The 18,041-nt window shown below is 38.7% G+C and overlaps 1 protein-coding gene across 1 annotated transcript; it reads left to right on the forward strand.

Annotated features, from left to right (window-relative positions):
- Positions 1-470: 470 nt before the first annotated feature.
- On the forward strand, positions 471-6,246 carry nt5c1bb (5'-nucleotidase, cytosolic IB b). The gene is made up of 6 exons (XM_072688109.1): positions 471-644; positions 968-1,135; positions 2,178-2,307; positions 2,838-2,960; positions 3,678-3,862; positions 4,033-6,246. The coding sequence occupies exons 1-6, from the start codon at positions 522-524 to the stop codon at positions 4,396-4,398; spliced, it is 1,095 nt and encodes a 364-aa protein (XP_072544210.1). The 5' UTR covers positions 471-521; the 3' UTR covers positions 4,399-6,246.
- Positions 6,247-18,041: the final 11,795 nt, after the last annotated feature.

Raw genomic sequence — 18,041 nt, forward strand, 5'->3', positions numbered from 1 at the left:
AGCACAAGGTGTATGTGTTTCCAATAAAGTGGCCAGTAAGCGGAAGCATAATGTAAGGGTTTCCAATAAAGTGGCCAGTAAGCGGAAGCATAATGTAAGGGTTTCCAATAAAGTGGCCAGTGAGTGGAAGCATGCGGTAGGTGTTTCTAATAAAGTGGCCAGAGAGTGGAAGCATGCGGTAGGTGTTTCTAATAAAGTGGCTAGTAAGCGGAAGCATAATGTAGGGGTTTCCAATAAAGTGGCCAGAGAGTGGACGCACAAGGTGTACATGTTTCCAATAAAGTGGCCAGAGAGTGGACGCACAAGGTGTACATGTTTCCAATAAAGTGGCCAGTGAGTGGACGCATAAGCTGTTTTCTTGTGGAGTAGTTGAATGTCATGCCCCCTGCTGGTGGAACAGTGGAAAAGCCTGAATTTCAATCTGCTCCTCTTCCCGTTCACTTCCCCATCAAATTTACGCCAACGAGGAAGTAACTAGCCAGTCTTTAGTGAAAGAGTCTCGAGTGATAAACTGTTCAGATATGAGTGATATTAAGCGCACAGAGGAATCTCCGGCCACTGCAGGGGAGGAGATTGGAGCCGAGAAGGACTGGGCTGCGGCTAAAGCGTTTTTTGACAATTTAAAGACTAAAAAGCCGAGACCTGTAAGTAGTCTTCAGTGGAGGGAGGTGGGCTGAGAGATCTTGCTCTTGTTGTTTTACTGTTATTTCGTTTGGGTTAGCAGACACGATGAAGACCCAGTTTAGACACCTTAGCTCATCATTGGAGTGAAGCTTCATTTCTCAAAAGAAGTTGCTGTTTGCTGATGCAGAATGATGCAGAAGTTGTAGCTGTGTGTGTGTGTGTGTGTGTGTGTGTGCGCGCGCGCGCGCGCGCTATGAGTTTGCTGAACTGCTGTGCCATGTAAGATCAGGGAACATAAGTCTTTTCTAATTGCCCTGCCCTGTGTGTGTATCTGTGTGTCCAGCCAAAACCCAACACAGCCGTGACCATAGCTGTGTCCTCTCGCACTCTGTTTAACATGGTGGAGGAGAGGAGGGTGTGGGAAAAGGAAGGACTTGAAAGGTATGTGTCTTATCAGCAAGAGCATGAGGAGCAGCCTCTAAAGCCTGGAGCAGCCTTTCCTTTCGTTAAGGTGTGTATTATAATTATTGCATGTATGTGCAACTATAGTATAGAGATGTACAGAGACATACAGATATAAATCACACACAGAGCATTATTACTATTACATATACACTGATATAGGTGTAATACATATGGGGTACATTAATATTACACAGAGAAACTGACACACTGCATATCATTCTTAACTATCATTCTTATAATATCTTGAAAGTTTGTTGCATTTTGGAGCATTTCCATTGGTCTGTTTATCATAAAATTATAAAACAATGTAAAAAGCTTTTTTTGTGTGACAGCAATGATATAAATAATACATATAGATACTTATATATATATATATATATATATATATATATATATATATATATATATATAACTTAAGTAAGTATATACAAGTATATATACAAATATACTGTCATACAAAAACTCAGCTGTCCTTCACTTTTAGTCAAAATTTAGAATTATACATCATTTTAGAGACGACAAATTATATAATAATACATAAGTGGTGGCTCAGCGGTTAGAGCTCCGGGCTGTCGATAACAGGGTTGTGGGTTCGATTCCCGGGCTCGGCAAGCTGCCACTGTTGGGCCCTTGAGCAAGGCCCTTTACCCTCTCTGCTCCCCGGGCGCTGGAGTTGGCTGCCCACCGCTCTGGGTGTGTGTGTGTACTCACTGCCCCTAACACATGTGTGTGTGTGAGTGTGTGTTCACTACCAGATGGGTTAAATGCGGAGGACACATTTCGCTGTACAGTGCACACTGTACAGTGACAAATACGTGCACCTTTACCTTTACCTTTAATGATATGCTTCAGAATGAAATCAAATCTTTTGGGTAGACAAGGCATGACTATGATGGTATATATCCATATATGGCATCATCATGACCTGTGTCATCCATAAAATACATAAAATCCATCCAAAATACATATTTGACATGATTATATGCATGTGTTTATATATATTTATATATACACACAAAGCAGATCTGTTACTATAAAGATGAGCACTGTTGCTGCAGTAAGTACTGTTGGACACATTATTCCTGCAGGCTGTGATGGCCGTTAACACTCGGCTCAGGGAGCTGTACCCCGAAAGTGAGGAGCTGTTTGATATTGTTCTGATGACCAACAACCACGCGCAGGTGGGGGTGCGGCTCATCAACAGCATTAATCACTACGGTATGCCTAACACCTTGCACACACTTATACTTTCACACACCTAGTGCGTTAATGTGCTTCTCTCTGAACAGCTCCAGCTGTGCACCTGAGTAGCCAGAATTAGTTTAGTTTGTTCTTTTGGAGATTGTCTTCTGGCTGCTCCTCCCCACAGTGTTAAGTGGTCTACAGATGATCATCTCCGCTGGCTGTGTTGTGGAGCAGCTCCGGGATCTGAAACTGGCTTGATTGGTTGTATGGAAATCAGAATCATCCTAAGAATTTTCATAATTCAGTCTCTGCAACAGCAACGAATTTACAGGCAGACCGCTGAAGAGAAGCTGTGGAAATAATTCTGCATGATTTTTTTATGCATCAGATTTTTAATTTGTTTGAGATTATGAAAATACATTTTCCCTTAAATACTTTGCAGTGGATTTCTGTGGCTGTTACTCTAGTTGACCACTAGGGGTCCAGTTTGTCCAACCAGTTAATTTCAAAATGGATCTCTATGTTTCAAACAAGTTTTATTTTCTCTTTTTCTGTTCTAACAGATCTGCTCATAGAGCGCTTCTGTATGACGGGGGGTAAAAGCCCGATTGGTTACCTGAAGGCCTACATGACCAATCTGTACCTGTCCAAGGATTCAGACAAAGTTCAGGAGGCCATTGAGGCAGGTGAGTTGTGGGAGATAGTAATGTTGGGTTGGTTTTTAGAAGGTCTTTAGAAGATTTGTAGGACTGTAAATCAATACTACAGTGATGAATCTTATAAAGTATAAGAGTACATTTCTGAATGGATTTCTGGGCCAATATAATAATGAATCCAGATTTTTTGATTAAAAAAATGTTCAACTGAAGAACAGATTTCTGTCAGAATTCATGTTCATTGTGGCACTGAGATGCTGTTGAGGAGCCAGCAGAGGGCGCTGAGGTGCTACCGAAAAAGACACTTCCCAACACTGACTCATATGGATGTATTTCCATACATGCAAAATTGTCGTTTGAAGTTATTTGCTGTACATTTTAACCATTTCATGCCATCATGCATCACTATATTTCATGTGATAGTCATTGGTAATTGCTGTGTTGTTTGTGCCAAGCTGCAACCAGTTTAAATAAACCTCATTTGAAATAAAGTAAACATTAGCTGACATTGACTAATGTTCACTTACCTTAACATCATAGCAGGGCTAAGTGTAGCTTGTTTAGTCAGATTAGCCACATAGCATGCAACCCGTTACACCTCTTTCAGTATGTGAGGACTGATTTTGTGTATTTATAAAATAAATACAAATTGTAAGATGATGGAAAGGAAGTCATTGAAAAAAAGCCCCTGGAACTGGTGCCCAGTGTAGTGCTGAGTCCTTAAATCTGGCTTTCTGGTTTCCTCAGGTATTGCAGCAGCCACCATGTTCACTCCGGATATGGAAACGGAGCTGAGTGAGACACAGCTGCGCGTGGCGTTTGATGGTGATGCTGTGCTTTTCTCTGACGAATCAGAGATCATCGTCAAACAACATGGCCTTGACACGTTCTTCGCTCACGAACAGCAAAACGAGAACAAGCCGCTCGCTCAGGTTCACCATGACTTCAGCTGTTCACCTGCAGCTCCAGTACTGACACAGCTGTTCACCTGCAGCTTCAACACTGACACACCTGTTCACCTGCAGCTCAACACTGACACACCTGTTCACCTGCAGCTCAACACAGGCCCCCCTGTTGACTTATCTACCATCTGTTTTCACAGGGCCCTCTGAAGTGCTTTCTGGAGGCTCTGGGAAAGCTCCAGAAGAAGTTCTACGCAAAGAATGAGCGCCTGAGGTGCCCGATCCGGACGTATCTGGTGACGGCGCGCAGTGCGGCCAGCTCAGGGGCACGAGTACTGAAGACACTGCGTAGCTGGGGGCTGGAGATAGACGAGGCTCTGTTTCTCGCTGGAGCTCCGAAAGGACCTCTGCTGCAGAAGATCCGACCACACATCTTCTTCGACGACCAGATGTTCCACATCGAGGGAGCGAAGGAGCTAGGCACCATCGCGGCCCACGTGCCTTATGGGATTGGGCAGAAATACCACAAAGGCAAACTGATCGAGCAGCCAGCCAAGAAGAACTAGGAGATATGGTAGAGGTGATCAGATCCAGCTGCTGCCACCATGAACACATCACAAGCGCCGTTATCAGTAAAGCACATTTAGAAATATGCACAGTTATTTTAGTAAAGTGATAGTTTGGTGAAAAAACATTTAATTCCCCTTTGTCCTAAATGTAGTCTATCAGCCAAGACTAGTTTAGTGCTTCTCTAGTTTCTCACTGAAGGTAATGAAAGCTTATACTTTATACTTATATTTTTATAAATGCTACACCATGCCTAAATCATCTCATCTTCCCAGAACTAAACTGTTGGCGTCTTCCGAAATTCTTTAGTCCGAAAGCTTCGCCCACACTTTGATGCTAAGCTAAGCTGCTGAAATTTTGAGCTCAAATCTGGCTGTTAATGTAAACGCACATCTGCTTTGAACTGATGCAAAGCACTCAGAACTACACATACTGCTGGCACCTGTTGGTCAAACCGGTATAAATGTATGGCAATACTCAAATTTATCAGCACTTCAAAAATAATTTAATAATGATTTTCATTATTATTATTTTACTGTTATAGCTAATTTTCTTTGCATCATTTTAATATAAAACATTATATATTTTTATTTTATTTTATCAGACTCATGATTTAACTGCTTTTGTACAAAGGTTCAAAAGACTACATAAAATCAAGCGTTTTAGTCTAAAACAATCACGAAACACAGCCGCAAAATCCTGTTGGGTCTGGAAATGGAGGCAAACGTCCACCTTGTCTTGCCTTTAACAGAAATCTGTGAGCTGTTCATTCCGCCTTAATGGTACAGCAGATACGTCCTGGCACCTTCGGTAATTTAAGTTTCTAGAACGTAGACACCAGAACGCAAACGCTGCATTGGACAATTCATAATAATAGGACAAATTGGATTTTTCACCAAACTATCTATGATTGATATATATATATATATATATATGTGTATGTGTATGTGTATGTGTGTGTGTGTGTGTGTGTGTGTGTGTGGCGCAGTAAGTAGAACACCAGAACTACATCAAATAGAACTTATCTTTTTAGAATCTAGAATCTGTCTTATCTAAATAGAATCTAACCTAATCTAGTTTGTTCAGGATTTAGTGTTTATACTCTTGGTGTACAGTACATTGTTACTCTACAGGTGTTTCTATTTTGTATTCTGCAGTACTTATTAGGGTTTTTTTGTAATTGTCTGCTGTTTATGCACTTTTTTTGTCTTCACTAACTTTTATAATAGAAAGTTTTTAGATATTTTATAATGGTCAAACATATTTTGGATATATATATTTTCTAGAATTACTTTCAGTACAAATATAGGGAAGGTTTACATTGTTTGTGTATGAGACAAGCTCAAGCTTATTTTACAAACAAGTTCTCATAGTCCATAAAAAAGCATGTGTTAGTGGACAGACAGAGATAGTCACAGTTTAGACCTTCATTATCAGGGTTGTGATTTTGCTCTGTAGAGTTGCTCAGTAACAAAGGTTTACAGAAACAGTTACGAGAACAGAAGAAGTTTACAGTTGATTCAGTTTGAAATCTGTCTTTCATTTTATAAAAACATTGGATACCTGCTTTTTAGAGGTGTGTTATTCCAACAGACTTATTGTCCAAAAGTAAATCAAATGAAGGCAAAACTTGAAGGGACATACTTCATTACAGGGAACCAACAAATACATTTTAGTCAGATACCCTCAGATCACAGTGTAGTGAGACAGTAAGACAGTTCATACTAGATGTTTCTCAGACCAGAACACTACAAATAGGGTTAATGTTTTTTAATATGAATATGTGATGCTTTGTCCTTGGAGCTCTTGTGTTTATGTTTTCCAATAAACTGCTCAGTTACTCAGTGTGCTTTGCTTCAGTAGTAAATCAGTCCAGAAGAATGCGTTACTGCCTGTTCTTGTTTTTTTGAGCTGGGTAGTAAATCACTGGTGGGATGGTCTATTGGGTAATTTCCTTCCATTCTTGCCACAGTTTGAGCTTCTGGTGGACTAATGAATTTTCTGTTCCTGTCATCCACATCCTCATAAGTCTGCTTGTTGTAACCATATCAGAGATCTCCACAGTTTTTGACCATTTTGATTATTTTGAAATACATTCGTATTTGAATATTAATTATAAAAGCAACTAGAAAAGTGATTGTGGTTGTTCAGGTTTGTAGTGTGTTACTGGGTAGTTGCTATGCTAGTTGGTATCTCAGGTGGCTGTGGAGTTGCAGGGTGGTTGCTGTGGGGTTCCAGGTGGTTGCCATTGTGTTGCTTGGTTTTTGCTAAGGTATCCCAAGTGGGTCTATGGGTCTTTGTGTATCATAGTAACAATCTTTTGTTTACAAATGTTTTCCATTCATTCAAATGAGAAAATGATCAGGAATTTCAACACTTACTACACTGATCAGCCATAACATCACTAGGTTTTCATCAACTGTGCCATCTGTTAACGGGCGGATATTTTAGGCAGGCAAGAGAACAATCAGTTCTTGAACAATTAAAATCAGGAAAAATGGAGATGTGTAAGAATCTGAGACATTTTAACAAGGGCCAAATTGTGATAACTAGACGACGGGTCAGAGCTCACATCTCCCATCTCACATCAGGCAGGTCTTCCTAGTATATAGTGGTCAGTAACTACCAAAAGTGCTCCAAGAAAAGACAACCGCTGAACCAGCAACAGGCTCATGGGCACCTAAGGCTCATTGATGAAATCCATGGAGGTCCCACCTCACAACTGGACAGGACTTAAGGGATCTGCAGGTTAATGTCTTGGTGCCAGATACCACAGGATGCCTTCTTGTGGGCTCAATGCCTCGAATAATCAGATCTGTTGTGGCAGCACAAGGGGAACACTCCATATTAGGCAGGTGGTCTGAATGTTATGGCTGATCGATATATACAAGCACACCATTCCTAACTGCAGCGGATATTCTGCAACACTCAGAGTTGGTTTGGTGGTGATTTCTGTGCATTTTCCTTGCATATAGACTCCCTCAGTCTATATACTCCATATATCTAAATTTACAGTTTTTTTGTGATGTCACAAAATATCCATAATGCGGTCATTACGGAGTATTTCAGCCAATCAGAGCAGCACATGTGTTACATTTACAAATATTAGTTCTGAAGGCACAGTAGCAAAAAACTGTTTAATTCAGAGAGATAAAGAGAGGTTGGAAAATGGTGGTGAAACATGAATCGTGGCTGTGGTTTCCATAAACACACACAGAAGCTATAAGTGGAGCTTAGGGGAAAATGAAATAGCAGAGAATTGTGGGATATGGGCTCTTTAACTTGTGGAGGTAGATTAAGGCTTGTAAAGAAAATGGCAGCATGTGTTTGTGTCTGTGCTGTGTGTTGTTCCCCCAGAGATCCAATAGATGGTGCTGTTTCTTCACAGTGCAGTACTGCTGGTAATTCCAGTGCTGAGGCCTCCTCCTCTGTAAATCTCAGACAGGCATCCAGCAAGAGGGGTGCCTTTATTTCAGCCTTCCAGAGAATAATAGGAGTGTGAGCTTGATAAACGTTCATATTACCATGTGTGTCCCAGCTGCTTCTTTTGGTTTACGTTTTTGTGTTGTGTTGGTATTTTATTCAGACCGTGGTATTTTCTCTTTCCTTTGATATTGTCCTGTAAAGCTATGGAGGTTGAACACTGGTACGCTGATCAACCAGCAGAACCACACCAGCACCAGACCAACATACCCTAATAAGACTGTTTAGATCAGCATAATTCATCCTACTATACACTGTTATTTTTTCAGCAGGATAACTTTACATTCAGAACTTAATTTAAATGATTTCTTTGTGCGTATAAAGCATTCATTATCATTCAGCACAGTTAATGTAAATTCTGCTTCCTGTACAATTGCAATATCAGAGAGGTCTGTATAGCCTGGGTTTCATTTACTGGCCATGCAATGCAGGAAACTTATAGCTTTTGATGTTTGTCAATGGTTCCTTACTTTTGAACTGTAATATCTGCTTAATACAGACCTTTGAATTCAGGCTTCAAGACGTTTAATAAAATAAGAACTAAAAGTAAACTAAAATTGTGTCTGGAGTTTGTGTTCAGTTGAGCAGGAATATGAAAGCCGAAATTTCATTATATGCTCTCACGCTTTTGGAAGTGCCAAAGAATTAAATTTCAATTTAGAATTCAGTTTTAGCTTAAAGTTCAATTTGAGTTAAAATTCTATTTTTGGAACAAGAAATTCAGTTTAGAATTCAGTTTCAATTCCAAATTCAATTCAAATTTAACATTCAATTTGAGTTTAGAATTAAAATTGAGTTCAGAATTAAATTTCAGTTTAAAACTCAATTTCAGTTCAAATTACCTTCAGAATTCAATGTAGTTCAGAATTCAGTTTAACTCAAAATAAATTTCAGCTCAAAGTTCAATTTGAGTTAAAATTCTATTTCAGTTGAAAGTTCAATTTCAGTTTAGAATTCAGTTTCAATTCAAAATTAAACTTCAGTTCAGAATTCAGTTTCAGTTCAGTCATTTCTTTTTGAATTCTATTTCAGTTTAAAATTATGTTCAGAATTCTATTTCAATTCAGGATTGGGTTACAGCTTAAAATATAATTTCTGTTTTCAAAATTGAACTAAATTCTAAATTGTCTTTTTAAATTCTGTACATTTGAGAAGATGTTGAGTTATGTGATGTGTATATAAGGCGTGTAAGTGCTGTAGTAGAAATAAAGACTAGTCATTTTATATGATTAATTTCCCAGCAGTGTAGTGCTGCTTGAGTCCACATGGCGACGGTGGCTTTGCGAAGCAAAAGTAACAAGTGTGGGTCCGCTCTGGGCCGACAGACTGCCGCTCCCTGTGAGCTCTGCCTGTCTGCCAGTTGCCATGGATACTTTAGCACTGACACTGGGAGAAGTGGGTAGGCTCACTGTTTCTGAGACATAATTAATGACAAAGGATTAAAGACACGAGCGCCTCCGGCTTCACTTAAACAGGCGCTTCTGCACCCAGCCACCTATAATTAGGGGTGCGCAACGGATAGCAAACCATAGGTTCGCTGTTTGGGCAGAAGCATGAACTTACAGCACAAGAAAACATGATTTCTGCCATTTGAGCGTGTGTGTGTGTGTGTGTGTGTGTGTGTGTGTGTGTGTGCTTGTGTGCTTGTGTGCATGCATGATGTACTGAGCCTGGTGTACTAGCACCAGTTTCAGCCACAGAAGCACTAGAGAAGTCAGTATAACCACAGTACTGTTATTTTGTCCACTGATCTGCTTTGCAATTCACAGTCACTGTTAATAAGTTTCATTTATTTAGCGCCTTTCTCACACACAAGGATGCTCTGACGGTGTTAGTATAAGAGCTGTACAAACACACTAAGGCAGAAAGAACAAATGCTAGACAGTAGTTTAACACAATGCCGAGAATCTCCGGGAAACAAAACAAAAAAATCTATTAAAATCAACATATAATCATAAACAGTGAAGGAGCATTAAGATTCAGAGAGTCAATGTACTGAGAGAAGCTTAGAGCTGGGCTTTTCAAGGCACGGCAGCAGCGCTGTGGAAAGATGTTCACTCATTCATGAACAAGGATTATGGATTATGGCATGTTTTACAGTTTCTATGAAATCGGACCTGCTGTTTACCCTCGACTGCATGTTGTTGTTAGTGATTCATAACACCACACCGTCACACAAAAAAATACCACATGAATGCGGCCAACAATAAATGTCTCAATAAGATGGTGAAATGGATCTGATGGATTTTTTTTTGTAAGTTTGTAAACATAATCATCTAACAGATGAGATGCACGTCACACACTCATCTGATCAACCCACATATTTAAATGCTCATTCTGATCTGTTTGGATTGCAGCTGCAGTTGAGAAGAACACATTTCTCTTCAGAAGGATTTCAGAGCATTACTACACAATTCAATATCCAGTATTTCACACCAGTGGCTTCCAGCAGCTCAGTCTATCAGATACAGACACAGAAACAGACTGAGGAGAGATTGGTCTGATGCTCAGGATCAGAATTTAAAATTAGACAGCATCTCATAGCAAACGTGCAGTTTATATGAAGTGCTGGGACTTACTGTATATCTGGATGCTTTTACTTTTACTTTCTATTTTCAGCATGATTTTGACAACAGACCAATGTTATTGTTACATTTCATTTGATTGATATGATTTGTGTACTAAATATGCTTATGTATGTGTTCCGCTGTACCAAACTGGTACCAAACAGTGTTTCTGCTTCTTTTAGTAGAGTTCAATGTTGATATGCATGAGGTCCTTGACATGTTGATCTTGCTTGGCTGTTAATGAGTTCACATGTGAAAACACTATAGTGGTAAAAAAAATAGATGCGTGCTAAGAAATGCCATATGAAAAACAGTAAAGACACTGAACCCTTGTTTGTATGCTTAATCTTATTTCAGTCCAAATACACCATCAAACATTATGAACAGAACCATTAACACTGAGTTCATTCAAAATTAAACATGGGAAAAAGCTATAGAAATATAATACAACAGCAATAAACAGAGTAAATAAAGAAAAGAAAAGTGATGCAGGATAAAAGCAACACTAAGGCCAATAAAACAAAGACAGATCACCAACACACTGAAAGAAAAGTAGTAGGATATGTAACTGCAGCGAATCCCTGGCATACCTGAGCGTAGATCCTGTTGCCATAAGGGTTGCATGCCTGTTAGTGCAGTGTGATGATTTGTTTGGAAAGCGGTGTAACTGAAAACTTCACTGCAAAACTTTATCATCTTAAATATAGTCAAAATATGTATGTATTTGATTAGAGCCTTATTCTGGATTTTAACGATATTAGAACTTCATTCTGGATATTAATGATATTAGAACTTCATACTGGATATTAATGATATTAGAACTTCACTCTGGATTTTAATGATATTAGAACTTCATTCTGGATTTTAATGATATTAGAGCTTCATTCTGGATATTAATGCTATTAGAGCTTCATTCTGCATATTAATGATATTAGAGCTTAATTCTGGATATTAATGATATTAGAGCTTCATTCTGGATATTAATGTTATTAAAGCTTCATCTGGATATTTATGATATTATAACTTTATTCTCAATATTAATGTTATTAGAACTTCATTCTGGATAATAATGTTATTAGAACTTCATTCTGGATATTAATGATATTAGAACTTAATTCTGGATAATAATGTTATTAGAGCTTCATTCTGGATATTAATGTTATTTCAGCTTCATTCTGGATATTAATGTTATTAAAGCTTCATTCTGGATATTTATGATATTATAACTTCATTCTGGATATTAATAATATTATAACTTAATTCAGGATATTAATGTTATTAAAGCTTCATTCTGGATATTTATGATATTATAACTTCATTCTGGATATTAATAATATAACTTAATTCTGGATATTAATGTTATTAGAACTTCATTCTGAATATTAATGTTATTAGAGCTTCATTCTGGATATTAATGTTATTAGAACTTCATTCTGGATATTAATGATATTAGAACTTCATTCTGGATATTAATGATATTAGAACTTCATTCTGGATATTAATGTTATAACAGGTATAACTGTATTAACTGTATTAACTTTATTAACAGTGTCTAAAGCTGTGAAGATGAACAGGATAAGACATTAAATTTATCTGTGAGTAAAAAGGATTTGCAATACTGAAAGAAGTGAGCATGTGATGGTTGAATACTCTTGTACTATTCTTAGGTGTCTGATGATTCCACTTTTGAAGATATCAGCTGTTGCAGGGATAATCTGCTCTGAAAGGTAAGACCATGTCTACGGATGGAAACAAAGGTTTATAATGACTAATAATGAGTTATAACAGATACACAGTGCAGTGTGAGGTAATGGCTCGTAGAGGAAAGAACGCAGTTGGTGTGAGGATGCAACACCCACCCACAGCAGCAGCTCCACCGCCAGAGAAAATGTAAACAACAGACATTTTTAAAGAATGGAGAAACTGAACACACTGACCGTTACCATGGTTACTTCTGGGTATCTTTTCATTGGACAGAAATTCAACCAATGCCGTTCATTCTTCAGTGTGGACCCTTAATGGAGTGTAATTGGTGAACCACACTGTAAATGTGTGATCCTTCAGCTCCCTGATTACAGTCTGGATCAGATAATCAGAGTGTGTGCCCGACCTGTGCATTTGAACTGTATTAGCTATGTGTGTGTATGTGTGTGTGTGAGTGTGTGTGCGTGCGTGCATGCGCACGTGTGTGTGTGTGTGTGTGAAGGCTAACCCCATGGTGGTACAGTGAGCTGTTTGGAGTAGTGTACGGTAATGACATGCATTCAGGTCAGAGCTGTCCACCCCTCAGCAGCAGAACACACACACATTCAGCACAGCTGGGAAATCCAGTCAAAACACACCAAACCTGACTTACTGTACCTGTTTACAGCAGAATATAACCCTTACCATTTTTAAGAGAATTTTATAATAATAATAACATCCAGAATGAAGTTCTAATAACATTAATATCCAGAATGAAGCTCTAATAACATTAATATCCAGAATGAAGCTCTAATATCATTAATATCCAGAATGAAGCTCTAATAACATTAATATCCAGAATGAAGTTCTAATATCATTAATATCTAGAATGAAGCTCTAATATCATTAATATCTAGAATGAAGCTCTAATAACATTAATATCCAGAATGAAGCTCTAATATCATTAATATCCAGAATGAAGCTCTAATAACATTAATATCTAGAATGAAGCTCTAATAATATTAATATCCAGAATGAAGTTCTAATATCATTAATATCCAGAATGAAGTTCTAATAACATTCATATCCAGAATGAAGCTCTAATAACATTAACCTCAACTCTTCCTGTTAACTGCCACTTCTTACTGAAATTATGAGGTGAGGAACTCCCTGAAAATGCTTAGAACTCCTGCTTTGTTTGAATCAGTTATGTAATATTTTAGGTGCTTGGCCAGCTGATTAGAGAAGCGCATGCCTGCTGATTGCTGGGAGAAGGTTTGAAGAGTCAGAGTATTCATAAAGCTTTAACATTTCCATCGCCTAACCTTTCTAACGATGACTGTAAACATAGCCCTAAAATACTAATTAAGGTCAGACATCTGGATAAAAGTTACCTGAGAGCTTAAATCTGGATGTGTGCCCAAACATTAGCATGCTGCTCACTAAAAACAAATATTATACTAATGCTTGCTTATTATAATATGTTGATTATAATGTTTCATTTGAACTTACAACAAAATGCTAATTGTAACTATAACAAGTGCAATGTTGGCTACACGTTACCATACCATTTCCATTCATTCATATTGTATATTACTTGCTTTATGTGAAATTTTCTTTGTCGTAATATCACAAATATTATATGACAGTTTAAGAGAAGCAGGCCTTGGTTATCAGCAGTGCCAGAAATGTTGCTGAGCCATTTTTAAATAAATTAGTAATGAAATTCAATATTTTAATATGTATTTGACAACAATGCCACAACCACTTAATAGGCATTGATAATAGGGGATGCGACTATCACTAGTGCAAAATGCACTGTATGATAAATGTGTACTACATTCATGCAAATTTCTCATAATGTCACAAATATACTACTACTTTTGCCTATGTGAATTTCCCAGGGTGTTTTTTTTTTTTTTTTTTTTTAATTAAAAGTGTTAGAGAGGTCTGGTTCTGTGTGTGTTTCTGTCTCTCGGGGATGCTGCTGTTCCTCTCCGCTGATCCTCTGCTCGCCCTCAGCCCAGAACAGCCTGAGCCTGTGTTTCTTACTGACGGCTATTTTATTAGTTTACCCACTGAGTTTCTGAAAAAAAAACCACGACAGAAAATATCTGCACTATTTGACAGCAACGCTCAGCGCCAAAGCAATTCAGAGGGGGAGGGGCATTGATTTAACTCTCTCTCTCTCTCTCTCTCTCTCTCTCTCTTTCTCTCTTTCAACTACTGGGAAGAAATGTGGTGTATGAGTTTTTGAATAGTCCAGTAAAACCTAACCCTAACACTCACTGTAATCTATAAGACGCCTATAAAACGCCCTATGCTGAAAGAAGTGACAGTTTCTGCCATTCGAGCTCCTTTCCTCTACCAATACTGTGATGCCTCACTGATGTTGCTGTATTTAATGAAGTTGATTTCATTCATAGATTCATAGATTTACAGATTTTGATTCTGTTGTTGTCAGAAACTCTCATTCTTCAAACTACACTCTAAATAAGCTTGCACTTAAGCTTGCACTTAGGGAAAAAACAGTGCATCCAACGAGGCAGAAAGCCTTGCCCTTCTTTTGTACATCAGTAACACATAGATCACAGCTGTAAGGATGTGTATGTTTTAGCCATTCTAAATTAAACATTAAATAAGCCTGGCACAAGACTGTGATCAATGAAATCAGAACGGGCTTGGTTTGTTTCCTAATTATTTTTAAAACATAGGGAGTCAGCTGTTTTGTTGTGTTGCTTGAAATCTCAATGGTAAAAAACTCCTAAAACCTTATCCCAACATATCAGCAGCTATGGGCTCCTCTAAGCAGCTGCCTAGCACTGAAAATGAAAATAACTAATTTGCACAAAGCAGGAGAAGACTAGAAGAAGATAGGACATTGTTCTAAGGTAGCCATTTCCTCAGTTCATACTGTAATTAAGAAATGACAGTTGAAAGATAGATAGATAGATAGAGAGCTGTAGATAGATAGATAGATAGATAGAGAGAGAGCTGTAGATAGATAGATAGATAGATAGATAGATAGAGAGAGAGCTGTAGATAGATAGATAGATAGATAGATAGATAGATAGATAGATAGATAGAGAGAGAGCTGTAGATAGATAGATAGATAGATGGATAGATAGATAGATAGATAGATAGATAGATAGATAGATAGATAGATAGATAGATGTAGATTTAGTAATTTAGTAATTTCCAGTTCCCTTACTAGCTAGGACTCCCCCTACCACACAATACTGCCAGCCATGAGAGGGTAATGTCTAGCATGTGCATACTCCGAGCTCCAACATAGCATCATGCTGAGAGATGTGTGGAGAGGGAGCTCCACCCTGCATGTCCAGAGAGAGTGAGGCCAGTTATAGCCTTTGGGACTTTCGGCAGATGGCTAGGGCATCACCAGAGATTATACCTGTGGTGTTCTAATGACAGGCCCAGCACTTAGATGTCTGTCATTTAAAAGTGTTGCTCTGACGCCACATCTGTAGGTGCTGTAGTGTCCGTCCTCCTTTAACCCCTCTGGAATAAAAGAGCTTGAGAGCTTCTCTTCGTTTACCACGAGTGGGGGTAAAGCATCCTCCAACTCAGCCGTTGCCAATTATCCCCTCCTCTCCTGCGTAGTAGGAATCAATTCCTCATCCGCAAGCTCTCTGGGGGCCTTTCGCCTCATCGTCTTCCTGTCAGAGGCAAGGAGGCTAAACTGGCCTCCAGCTCCTCCAGAGAAACAGAGGAGATTATTAAAGACATTTATCATCGCAGAATGTTTAAACCGTCCACTTTATTACGGGGTGGACGCCTTCAGGAGGCCGCAGGGTCCACTCCGGCCTCGGCTGCGATAACGAACGGCAGTTGGAACGAGTCTGCGGGGGACATGTGTTTATTAGCTAGAGATGCACATACAGCCCAGCAGCGAGGGGCGCTGTAGAGCATGCTCCTCCAGGAGTTGCTATATTTAGCTTCAGAAACATCAAGCAAGCTTTGATTAGAGCCCTGGGTGCTTCATCTCAACATAGTGCTGTGCTGCATGGAGAGAGCAGGCTGTGCCAATAGCTAGCATGTGGCAGCATTCACTTCAGGCTAACATGCTAACATGTCTCAGGGCATTTATAGATTTTTAGCTCCTATAAGAAAGATCCTACCCTACGTTGTGAGAGGGTATCAATGAAACATTGATGCAATAACATGGCCATCCTTTATCCTATAATCTTGAGGCTGATATACATTCAGGTGCAATTTCTTTGTATGTCTGTGGATTTGAAATGAAGCAATCAAGATGTGATGAACAAAGTGTAGACTTTCTTATTTAATTGAAGGGGAAATTATTGCATTCTCCATTTAGGACTTTTTAATAGCATTTTTAATTGTACCTTCTACAGAATCAAAAGAAATTGATAAAAAATATTAAGTTAATACTTTAATGCAACTTCTTTATTTTGTATTATTAATTCTTTATTGCAGATGTTTGTAGGTTTTTATGCCTCTATTTTGTCTTCAGTAAACAACCCTTTTCTTAACTGTGGTTGTCAGCCTACCACAGTTTAGGCCTGCCCAATTTGCCTACCACTTTTAGTTCCGCCCATTCATATCAACATTCTCAGAAGTATTTCAGCTCTGAGGCTCTGAAAGATTTTTGAATGAGACACAATACAGGACAGCCAATCAGAACAGAGCCAGTTAAAACCAAGATTAGATTGCCACATGATCTGTCAAACATGGTGGAGGCTGTTTTATGTGTCACTAGTGTTCATTGATGATGTGACTGTTGACTGATAATAATAACCTCAAACCTACTGCAAAAGCTACCCTAGAGCTCTTTAAGGCAAAGGAAAGGAATGTTAGTCACTTGTGCTTAACACAACTAAGCAGGTTTTTCACTTATGGAAGACAAAACTAAAGCAGAAAGGCCTACAAACAAGCATTTGCAATAAAGAATAAAGACTCCGGGCAGTCAGTGACTTTATAAGTATTCAATTAATGTACTCAATATAAGTATTTTTTTCTAATTTCTTTTGAGCCTGTAGGAGGTACTATTTCAAAATGCTGCAATTCCTAAAATTACATTTATGGCATTCAGCTGATGCTCTTATTAAGAGTGACTTACAAGGTTACTGGTGTTACAGAGGTGGGCCAATGGAGGGTTAGGAATCGGTCTCCTAGATGGTATAATAGCTCACTGGCAGGTTGTGATGGTACCTGTTGCGCCACACCAACTAAATGGTTAATGCAATAATTTTCCCTTCTAATAAATCTGAAAGTCAACACTTTGTAAATCACATCCTGACTGCTTCATTTTAAATCCACTGATGTGGTGAACAGAGGCAAAATCACCAAAAATTGGACCTAACAGTATATCAGATATAGGATAAAGGATAGCATAACAGGATTAGCATGTAACCTCCAAAAGTGCCTAAGCTGATAGCTGTACTACATAAAATAATTAAAACCTATTAAAAGAACTAATAAAGAAGTTCAATAGTCTTATTATGTTCTTGTCACTCTCCTAATGAGAAATATTATACATATCAGCTACATTTCCGAGCATTCCTCTAGTTAAAGTCTTTTCTGCCGTGTAAATGAAGTTCAGTCTGCATTACCAGGCCACTGCTCTCAGCGCTGGTGCCGAATCCGATCGCTCCCAGCAATCAGGCTTTGTGTTTTATCTGTGATCAATCCTCTCAGCAGGACGCGTTGACCTGGAAAGTGTCTGAAAAGGAGAACACAGGCAGTGCTGCCATCAATAGACGGCCTAATTAAAGCCATAACTCTCAAAAACACTCTCACTGATGACCTGGCAAGTCTCCGTTTTACATGGGTTTAGCCTCATTAGCTTCACTTTGTGGGTCACATGCTTTGATTCAGGGGGTTCTCTGAAGTGGTCCCTCACTCAGCGGAGCTGTGGGACCATGGGA

The sequence above is a fragment of the Salminus brasiliensis genome, chromosome 1 (assembly GCF_030463535.1).
Source record: "Salminus brasiliensis chromosome 1, fSalBra1.hap2, whole genome shotgun sequence".
Lineage (NCBI taxonomy): Eukaryota > Metazoa > Chordata > Actinopteri > Characiformes > Bryconidae > Salminus > Salminus brasiliensis.